This window comes from Prunus avium, chromosome 2 (assembly GCF_965620075.1).
Source record: "Prunus avium chromosome 2, drPruAviu1.hap1.1, whole genome shotgun sequence".
NCBI lineage: Eukaryota > Viridiplantae > Streptophyta > Magnoliopsida > Rosales > Rosaceae > Prunus > Prunus avium.
In genome coordinates this window covers 33,888,380-33,902,755 of record NC_142285.1, presented here as the reverse complement: position 1 = coordinate 33,902,755, position 14,376 = coordinate 33,888,380, and the positions used below count along the sequence as shown (strand labels likewise).

The 14,376-nt window shown below is 35.5% G+C and overlaps 4 protein-coding genes across 5 annotated transcripts; all 4 read right to left on the bottom strand.

Annotated features, from left to right (window-relative positions):
• Positions 1-219: 219 nt before the first annotated feature.
• PMM (phosphomannomutase) lies at positions 220-3,559 on the bottom strand. The gene is made up of 12 exons (XM_021961407.2): positions 3,406-3,559; positions 2,800-2,890; positions 2,567-2,611; positions 2,390-2,456; positions 1,886-1,962; positions 1,653-1,688; positions 1,446-1,501; positions 1,268-1,367; positions 1,061-1,156; positions 821-910; positions 613-664; positions 220-504 (listed from the first exon to the last, which is right to left on the bottom strand). Exons 2-12 carry the CDS (start codon positions 2,866-2,868, stop codon positions 449-451), a joined length of 744 nt encoding a protein of 247 aa, XP_021817099.1. The 5' UTR covers positions 2,869-2,890; positions 3,406-3,559; the 3' UTR covers positions 220-448.
• A 726-nt stretch (positions 3,560-4,285) lies between these two features.
• Positions 4,286-6,542, bottom strand: LOC110759265 ((+)-neomenthol dehydrogenase-like). Of its 2 annotated transcripts, none has more exons than XM_021961315.2 (5): positions 6,365-6,542; positions 6,006-6,252; positions 5,835-5,903; positions 5,261-5,440; positions 4,286-4,821 (listed from the first exon to the last, which is right to left on the bottom strand). In XM_021961315.2, exons 1-5 carry the CDS (start codon positions 6,382-6,384, stop codon positions 4,444-4,446), a joined length of 894 nt encoding a protein of 297 aa, XP_021817007.1. In that variant the 5' UTR covers positions 6,385-6,542; the 3' UTR covers positions 4,286-4,443. The 2 variants fall into 2 exon arrangements, with proteins under 2 accessions (XP_021817007.1, XP_021817008.1); XM_021961316.2 differs by having other exon boundaries at positions 5,261-5,437.
• A 2,859-nt stretch (positions 6,543-9,401) lies between these two features.
• Positions 9,402-11,598, bottom strand: LOC110759267 ((+)-neomenthol dehydrogenase-like). Its single transcript, XM_021961319.2, has 5 exons — positions 11,432-11,598; positions 11,088-11,334; positions 10,831-10,899; positions 10,348-10,527; positions 9,402-10,033 (listed from the first exon to the last, which is right to left on the bottom strand). The coding sequence occupies exons 1-5, from the start codon at positions 11,449-11,451 to the stop codon at positions 9,656-9,658; spliced, it is 894 nt and encodes a 297-aa protein (XP_021817011.1). The 5' UTR covers positions 11,452-11,598; the 3' UTR covers positions 9,402-9,655.
• A 371-nt stretch (positions 11,599-11,969) lies between these two features.
• Positions 11,970-14,020, bottom strand: LOC110759266 ((+)-neomenthol dehydrogenase-like). Its single transcript, XM_021961317.2, has 5 exons — positions 13,959-14,020; positions 13,624-13,870; positions 13,381-13,449; positions 12,923-13,102; positions 11,970-12,569 (listed from the first exon to the last, which is right to left on the bottom strand). The coding sequence occupies exons 1-5, from the start codon at positions 13,976-13,978 to the stop codon at positions 12,192-12,194; spliced, it is 894 nt and encodes a 297-aa protein (XP_021817009.1). The 5' UTR covers positions 13,979-14,020; the 3' UTR covers positions 11,970-12,191.
• Between the last annotated feature and the right edge of the window lie 356 nt (positions 14,021-14,376).

Below are 14,376 nucleotides of genomic sequence, written 5' to 3'. Positions count from 1 at the left end.
ATTTTTAAATTTGTTATAATGTGGTTCTGCCATTAGGGTTTCTGTCATATCTCCCCGTTAGTTGCCTATGTGGCACTGTGGGTTTCACATTTTTCAATTTTTGTTAATTTTAAATTGATTAAAATATTACAAACCAAAAAAACCAATTTTTTTTTTTAAACCTTCGCTATACAAATTATCGAACTGGGTCACATCTAGCAGAAGCAATGTGGAAAAAAGTGAACAATTCTTTTCAAGATATATTTAAATATATAGGACAAGTGGTACAAAAATACAATGCAAAAGATGCAATTTCTGAACCAATAGGTTTGCGTCTAATTATAATATTACACATTTCAGATTTCGGCTTTAACATTTATTCTCGAATACAGAATTACAAATGGCATATAACTTTTTCTTCTTGTTTGAAAAATGGCATATAATCCGAAACCAAAAAGTTGGAACGAAATCAGGGGCTCAGGAAGAGAGCTTTGCACTGCTTGATTGTATCTTCAGGGCTGGTAACTGCAAAAAGTGTAGAGCATCAGATAATCATGTTGGATATGTGCATTTAAGTGTGCTAAGCAATGATGAGACGGCTGGAAGTAACTTCGACCTGAAATTAGAGCTTACCTGTATGACCTACGGTTCGTTCAGATTCATAAATTTCATGGTCATTTCCTCCCTGCAGAAGATGAAACTCACAAGTCTTAAGGCCCAGATAAAGGACGTATAGAACAGAGGACTTGAAAAAAGAACTTATGAAATAACAGAAGGAAGCTGTCAAAATGGTAACATGTGTAACTAAGAAGAGGGTAGAGCCCTGAAATTACGGACTAACCTTGTAAGTTTTGTCACCAAAGAAATGGATTTCTTGAAACTTCTCTAGGTATCTCAAGCAGTATGTCTTGTCCCAACCTTGAGGGAAAACCTGTTACAAGCATCGAAAACCAGCCATGTTCAATTTCAAATGTCATCCCAACGACCTTTACTAGACTATTCCAAGAGAGGACAAGTAAAAATAAAAATGAATAAATAACCAGAAATCATCAAGCATGAATGAATATCAACTATTGCTTACATCAAAGCTTATCTGTCCTCCTATGGAAAATGTCAGGTTAAGGTGAGCAAACTTCTCGCGAAGGATGGATACCATTTTTGGGCGTATGTTCTGAACCTGCAGACCAAATATCATCTTTCAAGTTATATTCAAACGCAAAAGACAATTCATATCCTTTATAATGAAAAAAAAACTCACAATTTTAGTTTTTTAGTTTAAGTATCTAACCTTATCATATCTTTCAAATTCATCCCTTTCTTCTTGGCTACAGTTTCGCCCAATTGGTGATACATTAAGCATCCCACTTCGGAACTCTATAAATGTACCCCTACAGTTACAATTAGCAATGAAATTATAAGTTTACTACAGATAGGTTAAGAATTAACAAGGCTTTCCCTCCACTAACCTCTTTATAGGTATGTCCAAGTCTGCGATATAATGAAGTGTAAAACTGATAAATTCCTGCAGAATTGTATGCAAATCATTGCAAATAAATCTCAAGAACAATTTGATTAAGTTTCTAGGTTCTTTGTGCATGCTGTGTTTGACACCTTAGGTATCTTTCCAATAAGGAACTTGAGAGTCATAGCATACAACAGAGCATGGGTTTTACCTTCAGCTTCTCTTCTCCAAGAAATGTCTTCAAGCTCTAAAGAATCCAAAACGCAAAATCCATCAATTTGGAGTAATTACCAAATTAAGAAATATGTAGGAGAAAAGGAAAAAGAATGCAACACTGTCATGGATGTTAACTTCACAAAATCAACTTCAGAAAACATCACTTTAATAAGGACACCGTATGAATGTGATAACTTGTTTCTATTATCACATTAAGTTGTATAATACCTGGGTGCCAATCAGTCTCCTATCTTTGTGAGCCACAAGTCCATTCTCAGAAAATACATAATCATAGTCATCAATAACTGCAAAGACAAAGAGACAATTAATAGACATAGTTCAACAGATTTTGAAAATTAGTAAATTAGACAGCTAAGCTTGTGTCCATAATATCCCTCAAGAACTAACACTAAAGGATATCTTAGAGTTGAAGGAAAAAAGAACAAAGCACTAAACTTTAGCATGTACTTTACTAAGACAATTTAAAGGCCAACAATAGATGCAACCAAACAATTTGAATAGCATCTTATGCACAAAAGTAATTAAGCTGAGCTTAAATATTTTTTCTTTTGGCAGAAATCTAAAACCTTCAAACTCCTTGGTTGTCAAGATCCCAAATAAACAAATTGATTTTGAGAGGTGTATATGCATATATATTGCATCCATAATGAGTAAATATCTAGACTCAAATGTCTTTTGGAGTTATATTTTCTACAAGAAAAAAGTACACACCTGTCCACCCAAGCTGCTCTGTTATCTTAGAAAGGTCAGATCCTCCAACTATTCCCACTGTAACAGCCTGCACTTCAACAAGGCTTTTGATCATGCACAAAAAACTAACACATACCCCCACCCACCACCAAAAAGAAAAAAACAGAGCCGACACTTTGATGTTAATGGGTGATGTACCTTCCTAAGTTCTCGAATGAACCCCAACATTTCTGGAGTAGCCGCCTAGTATTCAAGTGAACGGTACTGAATTAGTGATGTTTTCAACAACAGATATACATGCATAAACTGATTCGGAAAAATGCAGAAAATTTTATTTCAAATTGATAAGCCCATGTAATAAATTGGTTGATAAGATGCTAATTTAAAAAGAATAAACAATTAAGAGGACTATAACAATCAGAGATCTATACCTTTCTAGGAGCTGTGAGAGTCCCATCAACATCAAACAAGGCAATCACACCAGGCTTCCTGACAGCCATTTACACTTGAAATCTAATTTTCCTGTCACCAAATCCACAATACCACAGTTCTCAATTAACAATTTGATCTTTTAATTTCAACAGTTGCGTATGGAAGGTTGTCAAAATGGACAATTGGGTTGGGGACTGGAATTCCAAATTGCAAAAGAATATAAAAAGTATCAGGTAAGAAGCAGCGTCCAGTAAATCAAGCAAGCTTGTAGGAAAGAGCAAAACAGATACTCCCCAGACGCTAAAAAGCATTAAGATCCAGAACCCAATACTTTTCTACTTAAAGTACATTGCTTTGACAATGCATTTGACTGAATGAGGCCTAGATTGCAAACTAAAAGTACCCAAAAAACCAACAAGGATTAATAACTGAAAAACAAAAGAAACCCAAATTTAAATGCACCCAAATGAGGGGAAAAAGAAGAAGAAAACTTTAAGATTCAGGCTCTGAATGAGGTTTAAAGATTATGAGCATTCGCTAATGGGAAATTGTAAACAAATTAGTGAATGAATAATTGATAATAAGAATAAGAAAGAGTATTGTACCTTGTAATTGGGTTATCGCGAGAGAGAAGAAAGTGCAGGTTGAATGAGAGCTCCGAAATGGAAGTTTGACCAGTACAGAGAAAATGAACAGATCTTTTTCAGTGGCGCAATTTGGGCAGTTATTGGGATATATAAAGAAATTTATAATATTATTTATTATTATTTTTCAATATGACAGTTGAGAAATGAGGGTTTTTTATTTTATTTTATTTCTGATTTGAGAATATATGTGCAAAAACTGCAGAGTGATAGAGAAATTTTTTACCTGGTATTTTAGAGAGGAATATGCTATAGAACTCATATGGGATCATTCTACATAAGTTTCACTTTCTCATAAGTAAGTGGTTCCAATCTATTCATTTTTGTACATACCAAACATAGAATTGGTTTGAAATAATTGAAATCATACTATTTTTCCTATTCCTACATCAAAATATGGAGTTCAAATTCCAATTGTTTGACCAGAATTGGTAAGAAAAAATTAAAATTTTAAAAAGAAAAGAAAAAAGGAAGGTTCTTAATCATATTCCTTGCCTAAAATTCACTGCTTCTGAGCCTGTTCCAATCCATTCTACCTTCCAAAATTGAGTGGTTGTCCTCCGAAGTGAACCCACCTGGCACTAATGAGAGTGAAGATTGTTTAACATTCATTTTCAGTACCTTTTGTTTTCATTTTGGTAGGAAACTTCTTTCTTTGGTTTTATTATCATTATGAACTTGTTAATGGTAATGCTGTACATTTTGTTTGTGCATTTGGGAGGTAACTTCTCACCAACTTGAGGCCTGTCCTTGACTGCTTTTGGTTCATTGTGGCCTTGCCTTTTAGCTATTTCCACCAGAATGCTTTTCTTTCAAAACTTGGGCAGTGACACATAAACCGTGTTAACAACTAGTGGAAACTTGATTTCCTTATGAGTATGCCAAAAAAGAAACAAAAAATTTCAAGTCATTCAACTTCATATGTTACATTGTACATAAGCTATTGATGATCATTCTTCATGAAACATATGAAGGGCCTCTGTTATCATCTATGAAATTTCAAAAAAGAGTCACTTCTTTTCGGCTAAAGTAATGGCCGGTAGGACCACCATTGGGGAGCAGCGCCAACCTGACGAGGCTTTCAGCACCTTCGTCGATGGTTAAGATGCCGGTATTGAAGCTCAAATCTGTTTTGACAAATCCAGGGCTGACAGCATTGATGTAGAAACTTGGATACTTGTTGGCCAGAATCCTAGTGTACGCATTCACGGCTGCTTTTGAGACTGAATAGGGTGGAAAGATAGGAGGCCAGCTTTTGGAATCTAGAGAGCCTTGTTTAAAGTCTTCCAAAAACCCACTAACCACAGCATCTATTCTGTCTTCTGTAAGGCTCTCAGCATCACTTAGTACCTCCTTAGCCCATGCATTTGGAAAATTCTGAAGCAAAATGAAAACAGGAGGGTTTTAAGTTGATTTGAAAACAGAAACATTGCATCTACATGTAAATAAAAAGATGGATTTCTAATAATTAAACCTTCACTACCACTGTTCAGATAAAATTTGAAACCTTAGCATCACTAAAAAAGTGGTTTGTTCTGGAATTTAATTAATCTTCCAACGTATAATCCCAGAGTTCCAATAGAGTTCATTCAGAAAAGAAAATCCTGCATAAGGGTTAATACATATCAATCTGGCCCGTTTATTTAAGAAGAAACGAAAAATAGATTAAAGACAGAGAATTCTCCACACCATTTGTAAGGCAACTAAATTGACTGAAATATTTAGTTCAACTTATCAACCATATGAACAACCAGTGGAAACTTGATCTTCTTAGGAGAATGCCAAAAAAGAAACATCTTTTTGAATTTGGTCATACCGTTAGCTTAGAAAGTACTGAAGAAACATTAACGATTCTTGGTGAATCGGATAGCCCGAGGAGGGGCAAAAGTGCTGCAGTCACACTTTTTGTACCATAGTAGTTTGTTTTCAAGCATTCCTCTGCTAACTCGTAGTTTGGTGTTGTCGGTATTGCACTCCAATCGATTTCTTCAGCCTTCTGCATCCAGGAGAAGAAAAAGTTAATCCTTTTGGAAGTTTCGGTCATTGCTTTCCTAACTTATAAGATAACTAAAATTGTACAAGGATTGTTTTCACAGAGAATTGCATTGCCTAAGTCCCTAACCTCACCTCAAACGAGGAAATTTTTTTTGTATCTAACAAAATTTGGCATAGTTTTCTTATTAGAAGCACAGAAACAAATCAACAAAAAGAAGCATTTCGACCAAAAAAAAACAACAAGAAGAAGCAGCGTCCAATTTGGCTTGATAGTAATGCATATATAAGGTTATTAACATTATAAGGTCACTCTTCTCAATTAGTGTTGCATTTAATTCCAAAATCATCTTTACTTACTGATGAAGATATATATGATATATAATAGAAAGCCTTACCTTACCACTTGCAGCTGATTTAAAAGCTTCAGCCGTTACTGTGCTTCCATTAATTGCTGCATTGTTTACCTACACAGTACAGAAAGGACCAAATGTTGCATCTTTGTTATGTTTTTTTGCTCTCTATTGCTTCAAGCAGTAAAAAAATCAACTTAAAATTTCAAGATATACCAAGATATCAAGTTTCCCGAATTGGGTTTTGACAAAATCTGCAAAGGAAGCAATGCTAATGGAGTCTGCTACATCAAGCTGATGAAACACCACGAGGTCGGAGAGGCCAAACTCTTTTAACTTTTCAACGGCTTCAAGACCCCTCTTCTCATCTCTAGCAGCTAACACCACAGTGACCCCATTTGAAGCCAACTGCTTAACTGTGCCAAATCCAACCCCTTTATTAGCCCCTGTGACAACTGCATACCTGAGCCAAAAAAGAAACACAATGAAAGATAAGAAATGGGTGTTATTTATGTGGGCAAGAAGATTTGATTGGAAAGTCCAAACACCAAAGCATAAGAGGAACTTATTATTACCTCTTTGTTGCTTCTGCCATTGTTACGAACTTTGCTTACTTCTGGCTTGTTTCTAGTAGTTCTCAGATTAACTTCTCACCCTCATTCTTTCCCAGCACACCTACGATCATGTATATTGAGATTGAGACTATGCAATGAGGTCATACTTCAAACAATGTTGTGTATGCAATGAGGTCATACAAACAATGTTGTGTATGCAATGAGGTCACGTCTCACCAAAACCAGTTATATATTATTCGTGTCGGTTTAGTTTTCTTTCCTTTTTCTGGGCCTTTGGACCTCCTTTTAGAGTAACAGATGAGTTTTGGGCCTTTGACTTTTTTCTTCTATGTTTGTTTGGGCTTTAAGCCCTCCTCATTACCCTTCATCTATTTTTTTTGGGACAAATCCTTACCGTTCATCTCAATCAGAATTATCTAATGTTGCAAAACCAATCAGCCAATCTTCATCATTTCATCTTCGAGCATTTACATTTGGGATTGGACCAAAGATAAGTCTTCCAGAAATTTAGCTCCGATACCGTATTGGTAATGTATATAAGAAATGGTTTTATTTGTTTAAGCAAGAAGAAAAAGGTAAGACACAGGAGAGAACTAAGGCAATTGTCAATCATTTACCAAAAGACAGAAAACTAGAGCATTGCATTGTATTTGGTGCAATTTGGATCACATCAAATTGTATGATTAATTTGCCGGAGGCAGGCTGCATAATGTGAATAATTGTATGATTGTTTAGAGATCACATCAAATGCAATTGATTAAGATATGAGGGGCAAGAAACTTATCTCAACTTGTGCCCGACGGTCTTTGTGTCTAAATTATAAATGCAATCTATTGTCTTTATTTCAACTTATTATTTTTTTTAATTAACTGTTTATCTCGTGAATCTCCTACACAAGCCCATCAAACATTTAGATTTAGTAGAGCATAATTAAATTAAGGAGCCATAATCAAGTTGAATCATATTCATGATATTGATTTTGGTCAGATCAATTTTGTACGTGAACTATTGATGATCATTTCTTCGTTAATTATAAAAAGGGTAAGATGAGAGGGTTGCACAAACTTTTTCCTTCTGATAATGAGAAACAGTGCTCCAGACACTGTGTTCTGATATCTTGCATTAGACCTTGGGGTTGCTTTGCTTGTAACAATGGCATCAACATGCTCAGACCACATTTCTTGCATGAAATCCATATCATCATCAACGGTCCACGCATATACTTACTTCTAATATTAAAGCATGAAATCTCATAACATGCATATACGCTAGGTACCACAATGTTTACGAATCAAGTCAAAGTCATGCCCATATGTAGAATTCTCACAACTGACTCATCAATCAATGGGTGGTATACACCAACAACGACAGCACCTTTCATCCTCAGTAAGTTGGTTCTGGCCCCCTGGTAGACGGATCGATCATAACAATGTACCCGACCTGCATCATCATATGTCATCCGTAACTCAAATTAATAATTTTTTTTTGGTCTGAACCACGAGGTGGTCCTGAATGGACCCCAACTATGGGTGGCACCTTTAAGCCTTAACCACAACCCAGACTAATCCCCGCTCACACCGGGTCGGCCCGTAAGGGGTAAAGTGCTAGCCAAAGTGGTGACTCCATACGAGAGAAGGGATCGAACCCCTGACCTCTCTTAAGGAATGAGAGTGCCGAACCACTCACACCAACCACCTTGGTTAAATTAATATTTCTTCACTGACAGTTAATATCATATAGTGCGAACTCAAATTTCTTCACCTAACCCCTATGATCTATGATCAGTGGTGGATCCAGGATTCCAAACTTGGGTAGGCAAAAACTTACATACAAAGCTTGACAAGAGGTTTTTTTTGGGTCAATAACTTGACAAGAGCTTATAATAATTCACTATGCCAAATTTTGCCTTTAGCAACGGATAATATCCATTGCCAAATCACCCTTCCTACCGTGGTATTACTCACCCTTGCCTATAACATTACCTTTATATATTTACAACATCAGTTCTATAATAAACACCGATGCTAAAGTTCCTTATGTGTGCCAAAAAAAGTTGACCCCCGATGCCTAAACATGCAACGGCATCGGTAGTTTTAATAATCCTGATACTAAATACAGTTTACAGTATAAGAATTTTATACTACACTAATGCATTTTCTGACTTACAACATCACAAAAACCAATAGTGTTGATGCTACTTCTAGTTATATGCATTAGTTGTCTGATGAGTGATGTTGTTTTAAATTTTGACTTTAGTTATTTGTGCAAAATTGAGGTTGTTATGAACAATATCATGCTGTGTTGCCCATTGCACATCAAAAAACATATAATTTAAATATATCCAACACTACAATTTTTCCAACCCCACATTTGACAACAAATTTTGAAATTTACATATAACAACAAATTTCTTCATTTATCAACCTTGAAATTTGAGTACAAAAGATAAATATAGTCTAACAAACCAAATAAATATAAATTAAAATAAGTAACCCTCTATTAAAACTATCATAATAAATTCCAACCAAATACAAGAGGGAGTCTCAAAATATTTGCGAGGGAGCGTGGAAAATATTTTTTAGGAATTAGGACTGCAGTAAAGAAACCAGATAGGAATATGAATAAACATTTCATATTAGATATGTATTGCTATTTTATGACATGACAAATTGTGAAGGCATGTTGAATTTGAATCATGTGGGCACCTGAGAAGCTTTTTGGGAGCTGAAGCTCATGCCTACCTTGCCTACCTAGTGCCTAGTGCCTATGTTGCCCTTGGCGTAGGACCGCCACTGTCTATGATCGTACAGTTCCAATGTTGGACGAATGAAATCAGTAACGTACATAATGTGTTAATTTTCATGAACAATATTGTTGATGTCCAAAATTGGATTCAACTTAGATAGAAGAAATGTGGAGTTTTCAACAGAACTAGGGGGTTGTGGACCTTGAGAAAGAGGGATCTTCGGTCACAAAATCATACACTTCGAAGTTTATCATCATTACTTTCCTAACTTATAGGAGAATGAAAATTGTACCAGGATTTCATCTGCAGAAACCACAAATTGTAGCATTGACATTGACTTATAAATTATAATGGACAAAGAAGAAATCCACCAAATACGAATTACTTTTACTGCATAATCATCATATAGAATCTCTAGGGAAGGTGATCACTCACATACCTCTAACATAAGTCTCTCAACATCATTTGTTACATTATTGTAGATGAACTCTCGATGACCCTTATTCATGAAACATATGAAAAACCTCTGTGATCATCATAAATATTCAAAACGGGGTTGCTTCTTTGCGTAAAAAGAAGTGGCCAGTAGGACCGCCATTGGGGAGTAGCGCCAACCTGACAAGGCTTTCAGCACCTTCTTCGATGGTTAAGGTGCCAGTATTGAAGGTTATATCTGTGTTGACAAATCCAGGGCACACACAATTGATGTAGAAGTTGGGGTACTTCTTGGCCAGAATTCTAGTGTATGCATTCACAGCTGCTTTTGAGACTGTATAGGGTGGAAAGATAGTTGGCCAGCTTTTGTTTTCTACCGAACCTTGTTTAAAGTCTTCTAAAAGCTCAGCCAACACTGCATCTATTCTCTCTTCTGTAAGGCTTTCGGCATCACTTAGCACCTCTTTAGCCCATCCATTTGGAAAAATCTAAAGCAACATGAAAAACATGAGAGTTTTGATTTGATTGAATACAGAAACATTAAACATTAAACCAGTAGACTTCATTAAACCAGTAGAAAACACTGATTAAGAGTTAACGCATTTCAAGTAGGCCCATTTATGAAAGAACTAAAGAAGAAGAACAGATTAGGAACAAAGAATTCTACAAATATCTTTTCTAAAGGCAAATAAGTTGACTGAAATATTAAGTTTCGTCAACCGTATTGACAGCTAAATAAGTGGAAACATGATCTTGTTAGGAGAATGTAAAAAGAGAAACATAAATTTGAAGTTTCTCATACCTCAAGCTTAGAAACAGTGGAAGAAACATTAACGATTCTTGGTGAATCAGATAGCTGGAGTAGGGGCAAAAGTGCTTCAGTCACTCTTTTGGTACCATAGTAGTTTGTTTTCAGGCCTTGTTCTGCTAACTTGTAGTTCGGTGTCGTCGGTATTTCACTCCAACGGATTTCTTCAGACTTCTGCATCCAGTAGAAAAAAGTTAATCCTCATGGAAGTTTTGCATCATTACTTTCCTAACTTATAAGAGAATGAAATTTGTACAAGGATTGTGTTCCCAGAAAATTTCATTGCCTAAGCCCCTAACCTCACCTCAAACAAGGAAATTGTTTTGCATCTAATAGAATTTGGCATAGTTTTCATTGATTCATAATCGGATAGCTAAGAACAATTATAGTTTTCTTATTAGAAGCACAGTCACGAATTGCAAAACATGAACAACAAGAAGCAGTATCCAATTTGACTTATGATGAAGATATCCTTACCTTACCACTTGCAGCTGATCTAAAATCTTCAGGATTTATTTGGTTTCCAATCATTCCTGCATTGTTTACCTACACAACACAGTACAGCAGTTGCAAATATTTCATCTTTTTATGTTTATTTCAACGTAAAATGCAAATCAAAGTAAGTAACATCAGTAGATAATTAGAGATTATATATAATAAAAAATTGTAATAAATATTATGCTTTATTGTAATAAACAGTAAAAAAAAAAATCAACTTGAATTTCAAGATATACCAAGATATCAAGTTTCCCAAATTGGGTTTTGACAAAATCTGCCAAGGAAGTAATGCTAGAAGGATCTGTAACATCAAGCTGATGAAAAACCGCAAGGTCAGAGAGGCCAAACTCTTTCAATTTATCAACAGCTTCAAGACCCCTCTTCTCATCTCTAGCAGTTAACACCACAGTGACCCCATTTGAAGCCAACTGCTTAACTGTGCCAAATCCAATCCCTTTATTAGCCCCTGTGACAACTGCATTCCTGAAAAAAGAAAAAGAAAAAACAGAAACCCAGTTTTGAAAGATAATAAGAAATGTCCAAGAAAATATGTATGCAGCTTATTTGAACCAGGCACTACCTCTTTGTTGCTTCTGCCATTGTTAATTGGCCTTCAGCTATCAGCTTATTTGTGGCTTATTTATAGGCCTCATACAGTTGACCATTATTATTTTTTTTTGGACGAACAAGTTCACCATTATTTATACACTCAAAGTCATATAGATATTTCAAATAACATTGTGTCTGCCATTGTTAATTGGCCTTCAGCTATCAGCTTATTTGTGGCTTATTTATAGGCCTCATACAGTTGACCTTTTTTTTTTTTTTGGACGAACAAGTTGACCATTATTTATACACTCAAAGTCATATAGATATTTCAAATAACATTGTGTATGCAATGAGGTCATATATAACATTGTGTATGCAATGAGGTCATATGTTTTGCTTTTGTTTCAACCAACCATTCTTTTTGGTTTAGTTTTCAACCACACGCTACAATATTGGGGCCTTTGAGCGTCTTTGTTAATCGATAACTTCATCTAGGCTAGGCATTAATTTTATAAGGGATACAGAGTACAGAACTTCCAATCTTTCCATATATCAACTTGAAATAAAAATAAAAACTCAAGCAAAATGTGTTCTCTATTTCATGAATTTAAGAAATTGCAGCAATGCCAAAATTTATTTTATACTGCAGAATCATCATATGAAATCTCTAGGGAAGGTGATCTTCACATGCCCCTCCCCATCTATAACTCCCCCAATTTTTTATGTCACATTGTACATAAACTTTGGACGATCATTATTCCCATGTTACATTGTACATATATTATAAATATTCAAAAAGGTGTCACTTCTTGACGGAGAAAATAGAGGCCGGTAGGACCGCCATTGGGGAGAAGCGCCAACCTGACAAGGCTTTTGGCACCTTCGTCGACGGTTAAGATGCCAGTATTGTAGCTTATATCAGTTTTGACAAATCCAGGACTCACACAGTTGATGTAGAAATTTGGATACTTATTGGCCAAGATCCTAGTGTACGCGTTCAAGGCTGCTTTTGAGACTGAATAGGGTGGAAAGAGAGGAGGCCAGCTTTTGGTTTCTGCTAAACCTTGTTTAATGTCTTCCAAAAACACACTAAGCACATCATCTATTCTCTCTTCTGTAAGGCTTTCAGCCTCACTTAGCACCTCTTTAGCCCATCCATTTGGAAAATTCTGAAGCAATATGAAAAAAAGAAGAGTTTTAATTTGGTTAGGAAACAGAAAACGTTGCATCTAAATATAATTGATAGATTGCTTACATTACAATTTAACCTTTCACTACTAATGTTTAGCATCATAATAAGAATGGTTATTACTATCTCGAATTTTAAACAACCTAATTGAACTTCCTAAAAAAAAGAAAAATTAGAATCAGGTCGATTAGTGAAAGAATTAACTAAAGAAGAGCAGATTAAGGACAAAGAATTCTCTAACATCTTTTGTACAGAAACTTCATCAACGATATTAACAACTAGTTGAAACTTGAGAATACTAAGAAAGAAACACATTTTTGAAGTTGATCGTACCATCAGCTTAGCGAAACGGGAAGAAACATTAACGATTCTTGGTGAATCAGATAGCTGGAGGATAGGCAAAAGTGCTTCAGTCACTCTTTTGGTCCCATAGTAGTTTGTTTCCAGGCATTCTTCTGCTAACTCGTAGTTTAGTGTGGTTGATACTTCACTCCAATCGATTTCTTCAGCCTTCTGCATTCAGGAAAAGACATGTAAAACCCTCTTGCAAGTTTTGCATTATTACTTTACACTATAAGATACAAAAAAATTGTAGAAGGGTTGTGTTCCCAGAAAGCCTAAGCCTCTAAGCTCCCCTCAAAGAAGGAAATTGTTTTGAATGCAGCTAATAAAATTTGGTATTCATAATAAGGTAAGGTCCAACGAACCATATATGACCCAGAAGCAATGTCGCATCCAATTTCAAAAACCCCAATTACTTTTAAGATCACATATTATATGCAGAACCTTACCTTACCACTTGCAGCTGATCTAAAAGCTTCAGGGTTCAGTTGGCTTCCAATAATTCCTGCATTGTTTACCTACACAGTACAGAAGTTAAAACATTTTGGATCTTTGTTATGTATATTTCAACTAAAAATATAAATTAAAGCAAAGCATGAATTTCAGTAGGTAATCAGAGATCATCACAATTGCAATATTTTGCTCTCTATTTCTTTAAGCTGCAAAACTGAACTTAAAATTCCGAAACTTACCAAGATATCAAGTTTCCCAAACTGGGTATTGACAAAATCTGCCAAGGAAGCAATGCTAACAGGGTCTGTTACATCAAGCTGATGAAAGACCACCAGGTCAGAGAGGCCAAGCTCTTTTAATTGTTCAACAGCTTCAAGACCCCTCTTTTCATCTCTAGCAGTTAACACCACTGTGACCCCATTTGAAGCCAGTTGCCTAACCGTGCCAAATCCAATCCCTTTATTTGCCCCTGTGACAACTGCGTACCTGAGAAAAACGATAGCCCCAAGAACCAAGAAAGATAATAAGAAATGGAGAAGTACAAAGCATATATAGAAGAACCAGACAACACTACCTCTTTGTTGCTTCTGCCATTGCTAATTAGCTTTCAGCTCACTCTTGGCATCTTTCTAGTTTTCGCACCATTATTTATAGTTGCATTTATAGCTGCACCATTATATTGTGTATGCAATGAGGTCATATCTCAAAAATAAAAATGTTGTGCATGCAATGATGTCATATCTCACTATATCTCACCAAACCCAGTTATTAACTTATTATTACTTTCATGACCCAAAAAAAAAGAAGAAGTTACTTTTACGTTTTTCTTATTTTGCTATACCACTTTTTTCTCAATAACGGCAAAATTGTAATTTCCTAAATCCAAACTAACAAAGGCCATAATGGCTTACTCATTGACTAAAAACTAACAAAAATATAAAATCACTTGAGCAAGAACCAAAAGTATATAAGCTCTTTAGAAGATGCGGTTT

Coding starts and splice junctions, on each gene's coding strand:
- PMM (XM_021961407.2), bottom strand. CDS start 2,868: ATGGCTGTCAGGAAGCCTGGTGTGATTGCCTTGTTTGATGTTGATGGG. Junction 2,612..2,799: donor CTCTCACAGCTCCTAGAAAG/GTATAGATCTCT, acceptor CTTGAATACTAG/GCGGCTACTCCAGAAATGTT. Junction 665..820: donor TTGGTGACAAAACTTACAAG/GTTAGTCCGTAA, acceptor CATCTTCTGCAG/GGAGGAAATGACCATGAAAT.
- LOC110759265 (XM_021961315.2), bottom strand. CDS start 6,384: ATGGCAGAAGCAACAAAGAG. Junction 6,253..6,364: donor ATGGCAGAAGCAACAAAGAG/GTAATAATAAGT, acceptor TTTTTGGCTCAG/GTATGCAGTTGTCACAGGGG. Junction 5,441..5,834: donor AATCAGCTGCAAGTGGTAAG/GTAAGGCTTTCT, acceptor TCCTGGATGCAG/AAGGCTGAAGAAATCGATTG.
- LOC110759266 (XM_021961317.2), bottom strand. CDS start 13,978: ATGGCAGAAGCAACAAAGAG. Junction 13,103..13,380: donor GATCAGCTGCAAGTGGTAAG/GTAAGGTTCTGC, acceptor TCCTGAATGCAG/AAGGCTGAAGAAATCGATTG. Junction 12,570..12,922: donor CCCGTTTCGCTAAGCTGATG/GTACGATCAACT, acceptor ATATTGCTTCAG/AATTTTCCAAATGGATGGGC.
- LOC110759267 (XM_021961319.2), bottom strand. CDS start 11,451: ATGGCAGAAGCAACAAAGAG. Junction 10,900..11,087: donor TTGGGAAACTTGATATCTTG/GTATATCTTGAA, acceptor TGTGTTGTGTAG/GTAAACAATGCAGGAATGAT. Junction 10,528..10,830: donor GATCAGCTGCAAGTGGTAAG/GTAAGGATATCT, acceptor TACTGGATGCAG/AAGTCTGAAGAAATCCGTTG.